General features: G+C 35.7%; 1 protein-coding gene across 2 annotated transcripts in view; it reads right to left on the bottom strand.

Annotated features, from left to right (window-relative positions):
- The window catches only part of KLHL1 (kelch like family member 1), a 193,982-nt gene that overhangs the window by 116,086 nt on the left and 61,942 nt on the right, over window positions 1-15,954 (bottom strand). For both annotated transcript variants that reach the window (XM_060769401.2, XM_060769402.2), the window contains exon 4: window positions 4,210-4,406. In XM_060769401.2, the coding sequence (XP_060625384.2) occupies window positions 4,210-4,406 (197 nt within the window). The remainder of the gene's footprint in view (window positions 1-4,209; window positions 4,407-15,954) is intronic.

Here is a 15,954-nt window from a genome sequence, read left to right as displayed (position 1 = left end):
GCTTGCGCTCTATCCTGGGTCAGGGATTGGGCAACCCTCACAAAGAAAAAGCTATTAAATTTAGAAGGTTTTAACATCAGGAGGGGCTGGCACGCCTACTTATGGCTCGGCAAGGCAAAAATTGAAAAAAAATTCACAAATCACTTTGTTAGGGCCGCCCTCTTGAAAATATGGGAGAAATATAAAAGGAACTTTTACGAAAGAACACCATCCTGGTTTTCGCCCACAGAAGCTTTTCACAAAAGAGAGGCCCCAAGCGAAAACTGGTACACTTATAGAGAGCTTCTAGAGAAAAAAGAAGATCAATGGACTCTAAAATCTTTGGAACAACTAAGGAAACTAGAAGTAAACCTTTCCTGGTTCCACTACATACAAGTAAAAGAAAGTTTTAAGGAAGATAAAAAAAAAGGGCTTTGCCCCACAAGATGTGTTTTGGGACCGGATAATGAAAAAAGAAAAGAAATTAATAAAAGCATTGTATCAGAAACTACTCGAATGGAACACAGAGTCAGAGCTAATCAAAGACAACATGTTAAAGTGGGCCAAGGACTTCGGGCACTCCATCTTGCTCAGAGAATGGGAGAGTATTTGGAAGGAAAAAATCAAGTACACAAAGACAGCTAATATAATAGAAAACTGGAGAAAAATGTTTTTTCGTTGGCATATTACTCCGCATCAACTTTCTAAATCTCAAAAAGGAACAAATAACAATTGTTGGAAGTGTGGCAAACAACTAGGTACCTACTTTCACGTATGGTGGCAGTGTCAAAAAGTAAAAAAAAATTGGCTTGAGATACATAAGCAAGTACAAAGAATCTTACAGATCAAATTTGAACCCAAACTGGAGTACTATCTACTCCACTTGCTGGACTTCAATATGGATAAAAACAAGGATATGTTATTTTACCACTTGACGGCAGCAGCAAGAATTTTGATTGCTAGCATGTGGAAAAAGAAAGAATTACCAACAACAGAAACATGGCTGCTTAAAATAAGAGACCTGATGGAAAATGATTTTCTGGCAAACATAGTATTCAACAAGAGTAAGAAAAATAGAATAGACTGGCGCCCGATAAGGACATTTCTAAAGGAAAGGAAAAATATATTGTTGCCAGAATAGAGAAGCGAAAGTGATAAAGAAGACAAGAATTACACAACGACAAGTTTTCGAACCCGCAATCTAGATTGGAAGTCAACTTTGTTTTTTAAATTGATTCACCTATCACTACCTATCCATTACCCTCACTTCCTTCCAAATCACCTCCACCCCAATTCCCCTCCCTACCCCCCTCCCTATAGCAGGTTATACTTGATGTATAATGAAAATCTGTTAATAAAGATATTTAAAAAAAAAAAAAAGAGAACCACTGCTTTAACAGAACTCCATATATTGAAGGAGCTGACCCTATCCCAAATGATATGCAGTTTTCAGGACCATCCATGGATATCCTTACTAAGGATACCTGTAAATATAGGAAATTCCACTCCCACCCCCAAGAAGATGAAAATTCATGCAAATGGGGAAATGATCACATAGGGTTCCCTGTAGTATCTAACCACACTCAACACATGAATAGTAGGTGAAGGGATGCAGAAGTTATATAATGTTGGGATAAGAGCCTCTTAAGAGCTTGAAGATACCATTATGCAATTAAGTTGTTAAATGAAGCTAAAACCGTGAATGCATCCAAAAAGATGGCCTGATTCTCAAGGCAACCTGTGGTCCCTTACAACAGCATACAAGAAGACAATTTGGGAATTACTAGTATAATAACCAAGGTGCTTGAAACCTTTGAATCAGAATAAATTGACAAAATTACAGAGGAGGAGAAAAGATGTGTTACTTGCTCTTAATTGTTTCAGAGATAATGTTAGAAGTGTCCATGAAAGACATATGTAATTCTTTTCTTCTAGGAAAGACTAATAACAGTGGAGGCACAATCATGAGAGAAATTACTTTTCACTAAGAAGTCAAACTGGAGAGTCAGCAGTCAGAAAAAAAAGATATTGCTATCAACAAAGTACAACTTTTCAAGTATGCAAACACACACACACACATACATGCTTGTATTTGTTGAACAAAATGATGAAGACGTTTTAAGAAAAGATATCTCCTCTCATATATTTCAAGTTTTTCTCAGAGCCATCAGACAACAAAACATGAATATGAATGCATTTTTGCCTGGATTTTCACAGATATTGGTTCACTTTTTACAGCATAGGTTGCCTTTTACAGTATATCTTTCAAAAAATGTTCTAAAAAATAAATTATTTAGTGCCAACACTGTACAGGTACGAGATTTTGTACATTTTTTTACTGGATTGTTAACTCTACCTTATCAATAGAGATGCTTATCTGCATATTTAATCCCCTTTCATTTGTATAAATAGACTCCTATTTTGTATTTGTACTCTTGTTCCATGGCCCATATTTATCCCAACACAGTTGTCTAGCCTCATTATTTCATTAATGGTTGGGCAAAACTATTTCTGCCTGGCTATTATGCTGTGTATACTTTTGGTCTGTACTATAAGACTGCAGGGATCACTTTCTAAACTACATTATATGGATGTTGTTCATTTTCCATTGAGACTATAACTAACTACCTTATAGTTAGGAACTAAAGAAATTCTTCTTTGCTGACATACATTCAAAAATGAATAGAAAGACATATCAAGTAAAGGTAAGTGGGTTCCCAAGATACAAACTAGGTGCCATCTAACTTATGCAACAATATTTTAGTAAGATGATTGAAAAGGTGTGGATTTAAAGTCTCTTTATTTGTTTATTACATGTATATCCTGCCCTTCCGCTTCAAAATTTCAAGGTGGAGTATAATACGATATAAATCATTATAAAACCAACGAAACTTCACAGCAACTAGTTGGTATTAAATTCTAGATCAACAGCAAACATCTGCTATCTCACTATAACACATAGATCTATGTGCCAATTCAAAGTTCTTACGAAGTGGAAATGGAAAATGAGAGGTGTTGGTGCCAATCCAACTTTTATAATTGGAGTATCACCAGATATAAACCAGATACTATTATTATTAGATATAATCATCATACTCAACACACTCAGAGTATCTAGGTTGCAGGTCAGCAAGACAACTGAATCACTGGGCAGTGTTGACAGTTACCTCCCCATGTAAAAAGATGAATCCAATTGGATGCCTGGGCATTCAGCCAGTCAATGAGTTTGAAGAGGCAGGTTCCTTGGTCATTGGCTGGCATGGATTTTTTCTCACCTGGAATAACTCAGATAAGGGTTCCACTCCAGTAGGGTATTTTCATATAATGCAACTTTCAGTTCACTCTGAGCTTCAGTTCATCCAATCTTCTTAAGTTTGAGGAGTTTGTTTCTTTATAATTGTCACCACTTTGTGGGGCATTTGGAATAGGTCATGGATCCAGGATTGGGCGACCACTATATCTGGCTTTGATTTGGTAAGGGCTCCCAATAGAGGATCAAGAGGTATGATATAAAGGTTTCACCTGAATGGCTGAGCAGATGCTTTCCATACCCCTGGTGACTGAGAAACCTAAGCTGGGGAAACCCAGAAGACACCTCTCAAGCCATCCCTAGTGGATGGGCCACAAAACTGGGTTGCTGGGATCATCAATCAACAGGCGGGTTGTTTGGTGCCTGAATCCAGACCCATGTGCAGGCAAACCCTTATCTATGGCTATAAAGTTGTGGCCTTTTTCTCTAAAGTTTGTCATTGTTCAGTTTAATTATTGTTTATATATGTGGAGTGGAAGCCTTACCTGACCATGCAATTACCTCCCTGCACACACAGTCCGGGGGGGGGGGGGTATGAGCCTGTTAATATAGCCTAGCTAGAAAGTTCAAGTTTGAAACATATTGTTTTACTGATCCAATACATTACTTAAAACTTAACACAAATGATGTAAAAAGTAATTCTAGGGTAAACAAACGAACAAAAACCAGCAGCCTTAAATAATTATGTCTTGTGTGGCGCTATCTGTATAATGGCTTAGCAGATTCAGTATTATTTTTAGTAGCCCTAATCTTCTCATTATATTTATCTTGTACAACTAAAAATCACCCAAAAACTGATTTCATTGTGCAATAATAGGTAGAAAAATAAAACCATAAGAAAAATATTGGAATGCTGGCAAAGTTCATTGATGTATTATGTGCATTTCTATATGCAGTAAAATATAATGGAACTGCCTTACCATGGTATAGTTGTGAGCCACCTGCATAAGCTCTGTGCATCCTTGAGCATCTGCAAATGCCCGGATTCCCAAACAATTAGATGGATGTAAAAGCTTCATGAGGAAATGGCAACAGACTTCAACTACTTGAGGGAGCTGGAGAAGGCATGCTGCTGACAGGAGGTTTTCTATGGTATCTTCCTTTAGTTCCAGGCAACCTGTATATGAGGAAGATTAAGAAATGTGTGGGTTTTTTTTTAAAAAAAAATGTAACAAATATAGCCATGATTTAATTAAATGTGCAAGAGAATAAAATTTGTAATCTTTATAATGACAGATGAAAAATTACCTTTAGAGAAGTCAGGGAAGTTTTAGAAAAGGTAACACATCATCTGTTTCTCTGCACTTTTAGTTAAGTTTAGTTTTGCTAGATAGTACTAGACAAAAAAAGTAGTATTGCAAAGAGAGCCCATTGCAGCCCATAATTTTGCCTATCATGTTACCCAGTGGTATCTTATATTGTTCTGAAACACTTGAAATAATAGAAGTTTGGAGAAGTCTATTACTCTGAGATCTCTATTCTCATTTTTTTCTTTCACTTATGGAGAAAGTCGGAGGAAGAGACTCATAATGCCTTTTCTTTAATATTCAGATAACAAAAAATATCAAACAGGTACTATTGTCAATTATAAGTTTTTTGCCTTTTCAATGAGATCAGCAGTGCAGTCTTGCTGAAAAAAACTCAGTAAACATGAGCTGCTTTTTTTGCTACCAAATGCAATTTCTTCCATTCATTTCACTATGTGATGCTGACTCATAAATTTCAAGTTAGTTAAGTAATCTGTAACAGTAGAAGGGATTGTATGTCTGCCACAGTACCAAGCAGTAAAACCTAGACACATGAAACTTGGCAAGTACACTATTGGGACCCAGGGGAGTGGCCTGCATCTCAGGGCTATTTGATTTTTAAAAAACAGATTAATTTTAGTTAATTAGATTCTGTTTGAAGCCTGCGGTTTCCTTGTAAGCCACTAGTTGCTAGCTATTCCCCAGAGACAAAAGCTGGAGACAAAGCTGGGAAATCCATTTCCCAACAGTGCCTCAAGGTAGTTCAACAAAGTGCTTTCCAATGCAGCTGAACTATCAAGCAGCAAGAGCGGGGGGGGGGGGGGGGGTTGTCAGTTAGTTTGTGGGTGAGGTGGAGTGAGCTAGGAAAAGAGTATTCACCAAGAGGCAAGATAAAAAGATGACACACAAAAAGGAAAAGGAAATAAGTGATGGTGAAAAACAGAAGTAACAGCAGAAGAAAAGTGACAGAAAACCAGAGTATGGGAGATAACTAAAGGGGTTCTGAATGTTGAGAAACTCGTATTTCTGCTAGTAACATTAATGAAACAGGTATCAGCCATGCTACTTCACACTCTTCTAACCACAGCAACATTACAGAGTAACTTATTATCTGAGATCCCCACAGTATGAATTGGCAAGCTAGCCATTTAGAATAAATTACAATGATTGTAAGAAGTCTTCCAGATAGTTTCAGGAAACAGTATTTCATAGTCCACACTAAATTAAATAAATGCATTAGCTTTACTTTGGACCAAAATTAAAATTTCGATTCCACTGCATTTGAGTGTTAGCCCTTAGCAAAGCGGTATATTCCACCTGCTTATATCATTACTTAAATGAAATATGTCTGAATTGAAATTGTTAAATTTCAGACCAATTGAGAAGGGATGCCTATTGCTTACCTTTGACACAAATAATAAAAGCACCCATTCTGTGAGTTGAGCATTGTTTTCAATGACCAAATTCTTCTTATATACATGAATGAAGTGAATGAAATTATTTATTAATGCTTTTATTCAATTAACTGACTGGATTTTGATTCCATAATGTTAAAATGTTAAAATTAATTTCATCATAGTCAGCAGAAAAAAAACTGTATGGTGTTCCCTCACTTATCGTGGGTGTTACATTCCAGGACCACCCGCAAAAAGTGAAAATCTGCAAAGTACAGACACTATATATGTATATTGCATTCTGAGGGTGAGGCAGAAGTGAGGAGAGATTTCCAGGTCTACTTCTTGTTTTAGGCTACTGAGGTTTTACAGTGCTGAAGCAGTGCCTGAATGCAGTAATGGGCTGAGTGAGGGCTAATGAATTGAAACTCAATTCCAATAAAATGCAGATTTTGCAGATCAGTGGTTCTTGGGGCAGGAAATGTGTAAACACAGGCTGCCTTAGATTGAGAATATTTACCCTAAAGGGTCAGATGTATAGATTGGGAGTATTCTTATATCCATCCTTGTCACTACAGACCCAAATAGACTTTGGGGAAAGACTATTTGCCACCACCTTCAACTGGTAAAGCAGCTATGGTCAGCTACGGCCAGAGATAAAATACCCACAGTAGCCCATTAACGGATACTATACCAGTAAGACTTCTGTAATCCACTCTACATAGGGCTGTCCTTAAAGAAGACTTGTAATTTGTTGCTAGTGAAAAATGCAACTGACTAGGGTACCATATAGATAGCATATAATGCCAGTCTTAAAGATTTGCACTGGCTGCCAGTGTATTTCTGGTCTAAATTCAAGGTGCTTAAGATGACATTTAAAGCCCTAAATGACTCAGGAATTTGATACTTGAGGGAATGATTCTCCCTATATGTTCCTGCCTGAAGATTAAGACCTGCTGGAGAAGGCTTCTCTGTGTCCCACTGGTGAAGTCAATACACGGGGTCTTCTCAGTTGTGGCACTCCACCTAGAGGCCCAACTGGCACCAACACTTAGAGTACATTTAGGCTATTCATCAAAGCCTTTGGGGCTCATTAATGTATCCCAGCTACAATGTACATAGTTTTATTTTTTAAATCTTTTTAATCTATTTGAATCAATTACAGAAGTTTAATATTTTAGTTTATTCAATTATTTTATTGCTTAATTGGATTATTAATTATTTAAATTGCATCATTTATTTTTATGCAAGTGATCACTTATTTTTATGCAAGTGGTCCTGAGATCTTTTATATAGGGTGAGGAATAAATATTTTAGTAAATAAATAAAATATTTCTATTGGTATCCTTTTGGCATCTCTAAGTCTGGCTCATACCCAATATATTTCTCTTTAACATATCCATATGTTTGTATATGTTTGTATGAATGTTTGTTTATGCTTGAGGAAGGAAAGAGAGATGTGTACTAGATGTGATAAGAAGAGTTATTGAGCATAATAAACATATATGCCATTTAGCATTCATAGATTTTAATATATTTGTCTCCATTTTGTCAATAACCGAGTAACCATTTAATTTTAAACTGGTCACTAAAGTATAAATTAGGTTAAGTGCCACAGTAATAAATATTTCAACTGCCTGCTTGTCTGTTTTAAAGTACTTCAACAGGATTAGCTTGGGATGAATTTAGCTAATCACTGCTACTGATCCTTCTGACTGTCTCCTTCAGCAAAGCCTCTTGTTTTAATGTTGGCGTCAAGGTTATGTCAACTGTCTCTCAAACAAGAACAAGGCAGCATTTCCATTATCCTCAGTTTTAATGTATGAATGATTCACTTTATCATCTTTACCTCAAAATATATACAAATAACTGTATAATAAATATACGGATTACAGATATACGGTAGATAGATACAGCTATGTCAGTAAGTTCTCAACCTATTATCTTACATTCCTAATTATTAGAAAGAATCTTCTGTTATATTAAAAATAATGAATAATAAACAGAGAGAAATGTGGAAATCACTTAATGCAGAAACAAATCTACAAGTGTAAGTCAAGATATGATATGCTGTGCAGTAAAAATGGATATGCAATTTCCTAATTCTCTGCATCCAGAAAAGCTGTTGTCTTTTATTTATTCAACTGAGTAGCAAATTGACAACAAAGCAGTCTGGACTCAAGAAGGTATGTAGGCCTATCACATACTACAGCTTCATTCCAAGTACACCACAGCATCTGACTATAGTGCCCTTTCTGGCACCCAAACTTTATATTATCTCAGTGAACAATGATAGTTAATAAATTGTTTGTTCACTTATTCTGTTATTTAAGACACTATTAAAACATGTGTTTCCATCTAAAATATGTTCATGTTTCCCTAAATCTATACACAGTCTGGAAATTAGCCACATGATTTATATGTATATTGAGTACATTGAGGATCGACTCTGCTGGTAATACTAGTTATAGATTTATGATATTTTGCAGTTAACAAATCTGTCACTAATACTTTAGTTTAGATACTGTAGTGTGTGTGTTTTCTGTCCAGCAATGACAACACACATATTTAGATTAGTTTTACTGATGGGTCTATGGACTGTAATAAATATTGTTGTTATTTAGATATTTATATTTACATTAATTTGTAGCAAACTAATAAACAGTAAGTGCCATCTGATAAAGCAGTATGTAATTTCTTGTGTTAGATTTTCTATACCACTTGCAGGTGGATATCTGCAAGGAAAATCAGTGGGAGGATGGAAGTGATTAGTTTTCAACGCAGAGGGTTTCCCATGGAAATATATTTTCCTCCATGTCAAGTTTGGAAATCCAAACTATGTGTGAGTAATGTGGATACAATCTAGGGGAATGGAAATGGAATGGAAAAATCGGAAAGGCTAATGTAAATTGACCTTTCTTTCGGCTATGGATATTTTCCAGTGGGGAAGTTTAGGTATTCATCTGCCTGTTCATCTCAAAGTACTCCATTCTTTCACATCTATATTATCTCAGCATAAATGTAATAGTGAACTTATTTTTCTTAAGATAATCAAGACCTGTCATTTGCAGCTCTCTCCCTTATTTCAGACTTCACTCAGTACCTAGATGCTATATTATGTCTTAGCTGCTCAGATGCTTAGGAGCTTTACAAGATTCATAAAATCAGATGCCAGCACTGGCATTACTGCAGTCCACATACCTGCACCACTTACTGCACAAATAACTGCTCACTCAAGTGAGTCCATTGGGTTGAATAGTAAATAACAATGACTGAGGCATGAGAAAGAGTGAGTTGTCTATAAAAATGCACTTCTTTTACAGCACCTGCAGATACAGAGAAAGAGTGAACGAATGGATGGATAAACTGATGAATGCATAGAAAATGAAAGGATTACAAAGACATTATTAAAAGGCACTAAAATAATGTTGATAATTTGGAAAGGATGAGATAAATATGAAATGGAATGACTGTCTCTTGTGCTATCACTCACTATACCACAAAAACCTCTTGTCAGCAGCTGGTAGATCAAATAGGTAATTACTAATTCCACTCAGAAAAATTCTCACAAAGGTTGGCTGCAAGTTTCCTTCAGTTGTAAACATGCTCCCAGTTTGAGGAGAGCATGATATATATGTGATGAAGAAATCAGAGAGGCTATAGAAAATTGTAAACATTATTTCAATGAACATAGGAAAAAGCTGTAATTCTGTGAATAACCTCATCCTAGTCACATTATCATACTCCTTTCACCAACATTCCTATGTAGATGATCTTGACATATCTATATATGAACAGGAAGGAAAGAGGCTGCGTCCATTATTCTTATTCCTGTCTATGCATTGCACATCATTAGAACACAGTAGCTGTACATATTTACGACTTCATCACATTTCCTTTTCTCCCCATTGTAGAGGGAATGTGAATGTATCCCTTCCCACTTGACATTAGTCTTAGAAATGGCAACTTTGATAACTGACTTCATTACAATCTAAAAATATAATCTAAACTACTTTCCAGTTTTTGTTTTGTTATTTATTTGCTTGCTTATTCTGTTTAGTATTTTTGGAAATCATGAAAAAGATTCAAGATGAAGAAAACTGGTCTGAGGTTGTCCATCCCTGTTTTATGCTATTGTAATATTTCATTGAACTGTATAATTAATGATACTTTTTATAATTTACAAGATACTATTTTAATACTGCATTATGATTTTAAAGAACTGAAATAGATTTTCTATCTATGTTAAATATCAGATGTGATCTAAAAATGGAGTGAATGAATGGCTATATGTATGTGGTACAGCAGATTAAACTCCTGAGCTGCTGATCTTGCTGACCAAAAGGTTGGCGATTCAAATTGGGGGAGTGGGTGAGCTCCCACTGTTAGCCTCAGCTTCTGTCAACATAGCAGTTCAAAAACATGCAAATGTGAGTAGATCAATAGGTACAGCTTCTGCGGAAAGGTGACAGCATTCCATGCAGTCATGCTGGCCACATGACTTTGGAGGTGTCTCCAGACATCTCGAAATTTTAGTCAATCCAAAAATGGTTCAATATGAGTACTATATCCTAATTCTTATACAAAAAAGAACCACCTCCTTCTCTGAGGAGATGGTGAAAAAATGAAGAAAAGTTCATGGAAGAACCAAAAAGAAGTACTGATCTCCTCTACTCTCTCCGCTGTGATGCCACTTCTGTTTTTCTTGAGTACCTAGGTAGGAAAATGGTGGTGGCCAGGGACAGCTGGCTCCCTGTGGTGCAATTGATGCTTTCCCCTCTATGTGGAATGACACTTGACTTATCCATAAAATTCCATAATTTTGGCTCCAAACCTGACCTCAGTGTATATATGGGATTGATGTACAATGCTTATGCACAGTATATGACCTCTGATCCAGATTTGGACCAGTTCTCGAAGATTTTCACAGCAGTTGTACATCAACACACCCTACAGGCTTTATATTTATTTTGTTCTTAGACACAAAAATAAACTAAATTAATACTTATAGATTGATTTTAATAATGTCTATTCCCTACAAATCCCACGATCTAACTCTCCAGCATGAAGCTAAAATTTCTCAACTTTTGAAAATTTCCCCATAATCATACACAGAACAATGGGTCAGCCTTTCCAAAATGTGAAATTTTTTTCCTCATTAGAGAAAATTATCTGATATTTTATCTTTTCCACATTTTGGGAGCCATCAATATACTGACCCTGCCCCATGCCTATGGATGATCTCTCCCAGCAGCTTTACATCCCCACTCTTAACACATTAATTGTGTACTACACTAAGCTTTATTTTCCTTCCTATAAACTTAACACTCTTCCCTAAAAATCACAAACCAAAGTATGAAATGTGGCAGGATGGAACAAACATGCCTTCTTTCTATAGCCAAATGCATTTTAGTAACAGAGATAATTCAAACTTATTATTTGCTTCTCTCCCTTTTCTGAGTAAGAAGAGTACGTAATGATAGCAGTTAATAGCTAATATTTGCTTTAACTTTGCTCTGAACCGCCTCCTCCTCATTTCATGTATATTGTGACAATATTTCAAGTATACACCAAATCTGTCAACTTGTGGTGACTATGAAATTTGTAAAGTATCCTTCAACAAGGAATACTCAGAGGTGATTTTGTTGATTCCTTCCTCTGAAATATAATAGCACCTGGTATTCATTGATGGTTTTCCATCTAAGTACTAACCTAGGCTGATTCTGTTTAGCTTCCAAGATCAAACATAATCTAATAAATGTAGTCCCTGGAAAAATCTACCTCACATGACATTCCTGTTCATCTTGCTGGGTAAAAATCTGCGAGAGGATCTACACTGTAGAATTAATGCAATTTGACACCACTTGAACTGACATGGTTTAATGCTATATAATTCTGGGATTTGTAGTTTGTTGGGGTACCAGCTCTCTTTGGCAGAGAAGGCTAAAAGCTGTATAAAACTGCAAATCCCATGTAAAATTACAACTCCCCATAATTTTATAGCATTCAGGCATGACAAAATGGGGTCAAGCTACATTCATTCTACAACGTAGCTGCATCCTGTCAAAACCTGAATTCACTCAATTCCCTATTGACTGATGTGGCGTCAATGAGAAAGTTAAAATATCACAGAACATCAGCGCCACATTTATACAGCTCATACATGTTATAGAAACATCATTAAAATGTCAACAAAACTTGATAGTCTCTCTATATCACAGCTCAAATAATCATATATATATATATGATCATATTTTTCAATAAATATGATTAAAAGTGAAATAATAAAGAATCCAAATAATATCGGATTATCTTCTGGTTTTATAATTATCTAATTAATGAAACGAATTAAGTAAATAAAAAAGGAGATTTAAGATAAGATGCAAACTTAAATTATACCATGAATAAAAGGTTGGATGGAGGAAATAGTGGGAAATTGAGACTGATGTCTGTTATAATAAACTACACAGTAATTTAAAAAGTTCAAAACTTTCAAAAACTGGAAATAATTACATTACTTTTTTTTTCCTTTGTACAACTCTTCTGTTGCAACTGCTGTACTGGCTGCTAACATGTTTTAGGATACAATTCAAAGTGCTGGCTTTGACTTACAAAGCCCTATATGGCTCCAGTCCAGGTTATCTGAAGGACCATATCTTTCTATAAACCTGGTAAACACCTACACTCTATTGGGGATGACCTTCTCAATGTCCCAGCACCTGCTCAAGTGCATTTGGTGGGAACACAAGAGAGGGCCTTTTTGGTGGCTGCTCCCAGACTGTGAACCCCCTTCCAAGAAAGACCTGGTTGGCCTCATCCCTGCTGGCATTCCGAAAGCAGGTCAAGACCTTCCTCTGGAAGTAGGTATTTGGGGAAGGATAAAGAGCATGCTCCTGGGGAAGTGTGGCGAGATTCTAGGGGTGGGCGTTGGGAGAGAATTTTAAAGGCTACTTTAAGTATATTTATTATATTTTAATTTGTTTTTTTAAAGAAACCTTAATCTATTCTGTAGGCTTTTTAAAAAAATTGTATTGAGCTTTTTAAAAACTAAGTGTGGTATTATTAGCTGTATCGTTAGCTGCATTGAGTCCCCACAGGGAGAAAGGAGGAGTATAAATAAAGTAAATAAATAATAAAAATAATAGTTCTCATCAACATTGTCCAAAGAGTTTGTTTTTTTTTTTAGTTTAGTTTAAGTATTTCTTGTTTTCCCAACATCCTACTTTTTCCCCACCCCTCTCTTTCTCTCCTAAGAAATGTCTGACAACAATCTTAAGCAGAAATGCTCAGGAAATAAATCCTTTATATAATCCACTAATAGAATCAATGTATTTGAGACATAACATAACCCAATTTTCATTTTTTATACTACTTTGATTTTATAATATATGTCCGAAAAGTAATATTACTTGTAACACAGCACTTTCAACACACCCAAATAATGTCATGGACAATTGCCTCCTTAATGGGTGCTGTATTCATGCTGAAAATCTCCTGGCAGAAGGGATATTTTGATGCTACAATGGAGACTGCTCCTGCTGGCTTTCACTCTTAGTTTAGGTCACAATTTTTCTTTTTAAGCAATTTTTAAGCAATTATGTTAGCACTGTGTGTTCATGATAATGATGCTGATAATCAGAAGATTTATTGTTGAATCTTTATTGTAATTCTACTGTGTTTTAAATGACTATGATTAATTTCCATCAAAGTTTATTATTCTGATCCTTCAGTGACACTTGCCTTATTCTCTTGCAATGCCAAGGATATAGAGTGACTGAAATGAATCTGGTGGTTTCAGTACCTCCATTTACATTGTCTAAGGATTCATGTTCCAGTCTTTTCCCTTTTGATTTTGAAATCAGGGCATAAAAAGACTACCAGACTTCTTGTTACAGTGCTACAAGATGCACTATTTATTCCTTTCTTCAGCAAAGGTGACTCTGCCACACTACCTCAGATATGCTTGCTTGACTCTGGGATGCACTAAAATCCAGCTAGGTATCACACTGTGTAATGTGATTTCTGTGCAACGCCAGCTATATCAGCTGCTGACATTGTATTCTTCACAGTCACCCATGCTTCCATGCAGGGAGGATGGAGAGCTGCCACTATTACACAGTATAAAGGGCTAACGTTTTGGCTGCCCTTGCCATTGTATGGATCAACAGTTTGGAAGCACTGGGCTGTTGTAGATTTTTCAGGCCATACGACCATGTTCTAGAAGCATTCTCTCCTGACATTTCACCTGCATCTATGGCAAGCATCCTCAGAGGTTGTGAGGTCAGAGTTTGGAAGCAGCTGCCATTCAGTGTAGAAGAAACATAGGTGAGGTGCAGACAGGCTTTCATGGTCTCAACTGGCTGGTGAAGGCTTGTTCAATCCTATGTATCCACATCACTGAGGCAGTGTTTGCATATCATGCTAAAACATGTTTTGGGCAACAAACTAGCACAGATGCCACTGTTTATAAGCAATGCCACTTCAGACAACACTGATTAAAGTGACTAGTGCTAACATTCAGACAAGCTTTCATTACACATGAAGAAATCAACTTGCATCCACATAGGGAAATCCACTGCAAATGATCCCTGAATGGAAAATTTAACATCTGTATAGTATACATCTTTCCATATCTCTCGTGCATGATGCAAAATGGCTATTTTTAAAGCCAGTCAATCTTCATCTGCTGCTATCTGTGCAATTGGTATTCTAGAGGAAGAAAAAATACATCCCAGCAATGTTACTTACATATTTGCATAATACATAACATTTGGATTAAATTAGCAATCCTTATGAAACAGGAGCTTCAGTTTGTGTGGTAATAAAATTTCTGAAATGATATTATATAATAAAATAACAAATGAAACTTCAAAATGTCTAACTTAAAACTTTTAATGGAGAAGAAAAATTAGTTAACATAAAAATGCAATATACATAAAAAACATTTTTTTGAAATTTGCAATATATCTGTTAAAGCTCTGCAGTTCAATTTATGTGGTCAAAATTTCACTCCCCGCAAACAGAATTAGAGACATACATAACGAATACTATTGTGGCATTTTTTTAATTATTTACTTTATATCAAGATATATGTGTATACAGTTAACTGGAACTGTTAGGTAAGTGGCAAAAAAATAAAGACATAATAGTTAAAGTTAAAATTAAAATAAATGTATAATATGGTAAAACTGTTATAAGCTTTTATTTATTTGTTTTTGCTCACTTTCAATTGAGTACAGAGCTTATGGTATGAATTGTATGGGGTATAGTATTAGTGAGGCCTATTTTAATAGTAAATCTCAAGCAACAAGAAACTAAATTTATCCGGCATCTAACAATTCTGATGGATACCTATAATAGAGAAACTATTGTGTGTGTGTATATATACACATAGATACTAGTGGTGTGCATTTTTCGTTAGTCCTCATATTAATTATTATTATTATTATTATTATTATTATTATTATTATCTTTATTTGTACCCCGCTAACATCTCCCGAAGGACTCGGTGCGGCTTACAAAGGCCAAGTCCCTCAATAAAACAACAGCATAACAAATACAACAATAAACTCATAAAGCAAAACAATAAACATTAAAGCAATAACAGTAAAACATTAAAACAATAACATCATGACGCATTTAAAACTAAAGGCAGAGCCAAATGTAATGAATAAAATTAAAAGTGCTAGACATGACAGGTGAAATGTAAATGATTTTAGGGGTAGGTGCGATGTGCAGACAATCTTAAATCTCTAATAAAGTGCGTTTGGGACATGATGCTGGGAGTTTCCTATTCTAGAAAGGCACACTGGAACAGCCAGGTCTTCAAGCTCTTCCTAAAGACTGCCAATGTTAGGGCTTGTCTGATGTCCTTGGGGAGGGAGTTCCAGAGCCATAATTCATATCAAATTAGTTAAACTCATACTTATGAGATAATATCCAATACATGGGCGTGGCCTGTGCCAAAAATTTAAGAATAAAAACTTACCCTGTTTTTTTTCCATTTTAGTTTTGTAAATCTTTG

The sequence above is a fragment of the Anolis sagrei genome, chromosome 3 (genome assembly GCF_037176765.1).
Source record: "Anolis sagrei isolate rAnoSag1 chromosome 3, rAnoSag1.mat, whole genome shotgun sequence".
NCBI lineage: Eukaryota > Metazoa > Chordata > Lepidosauria > Squamata > Dactyloidae > Anolis > Anolis sagrei.
Note: the sequence above shows the minus strand (reverse complement) of the source record. Positions and strands in the feature narration are given on the sequence as shown.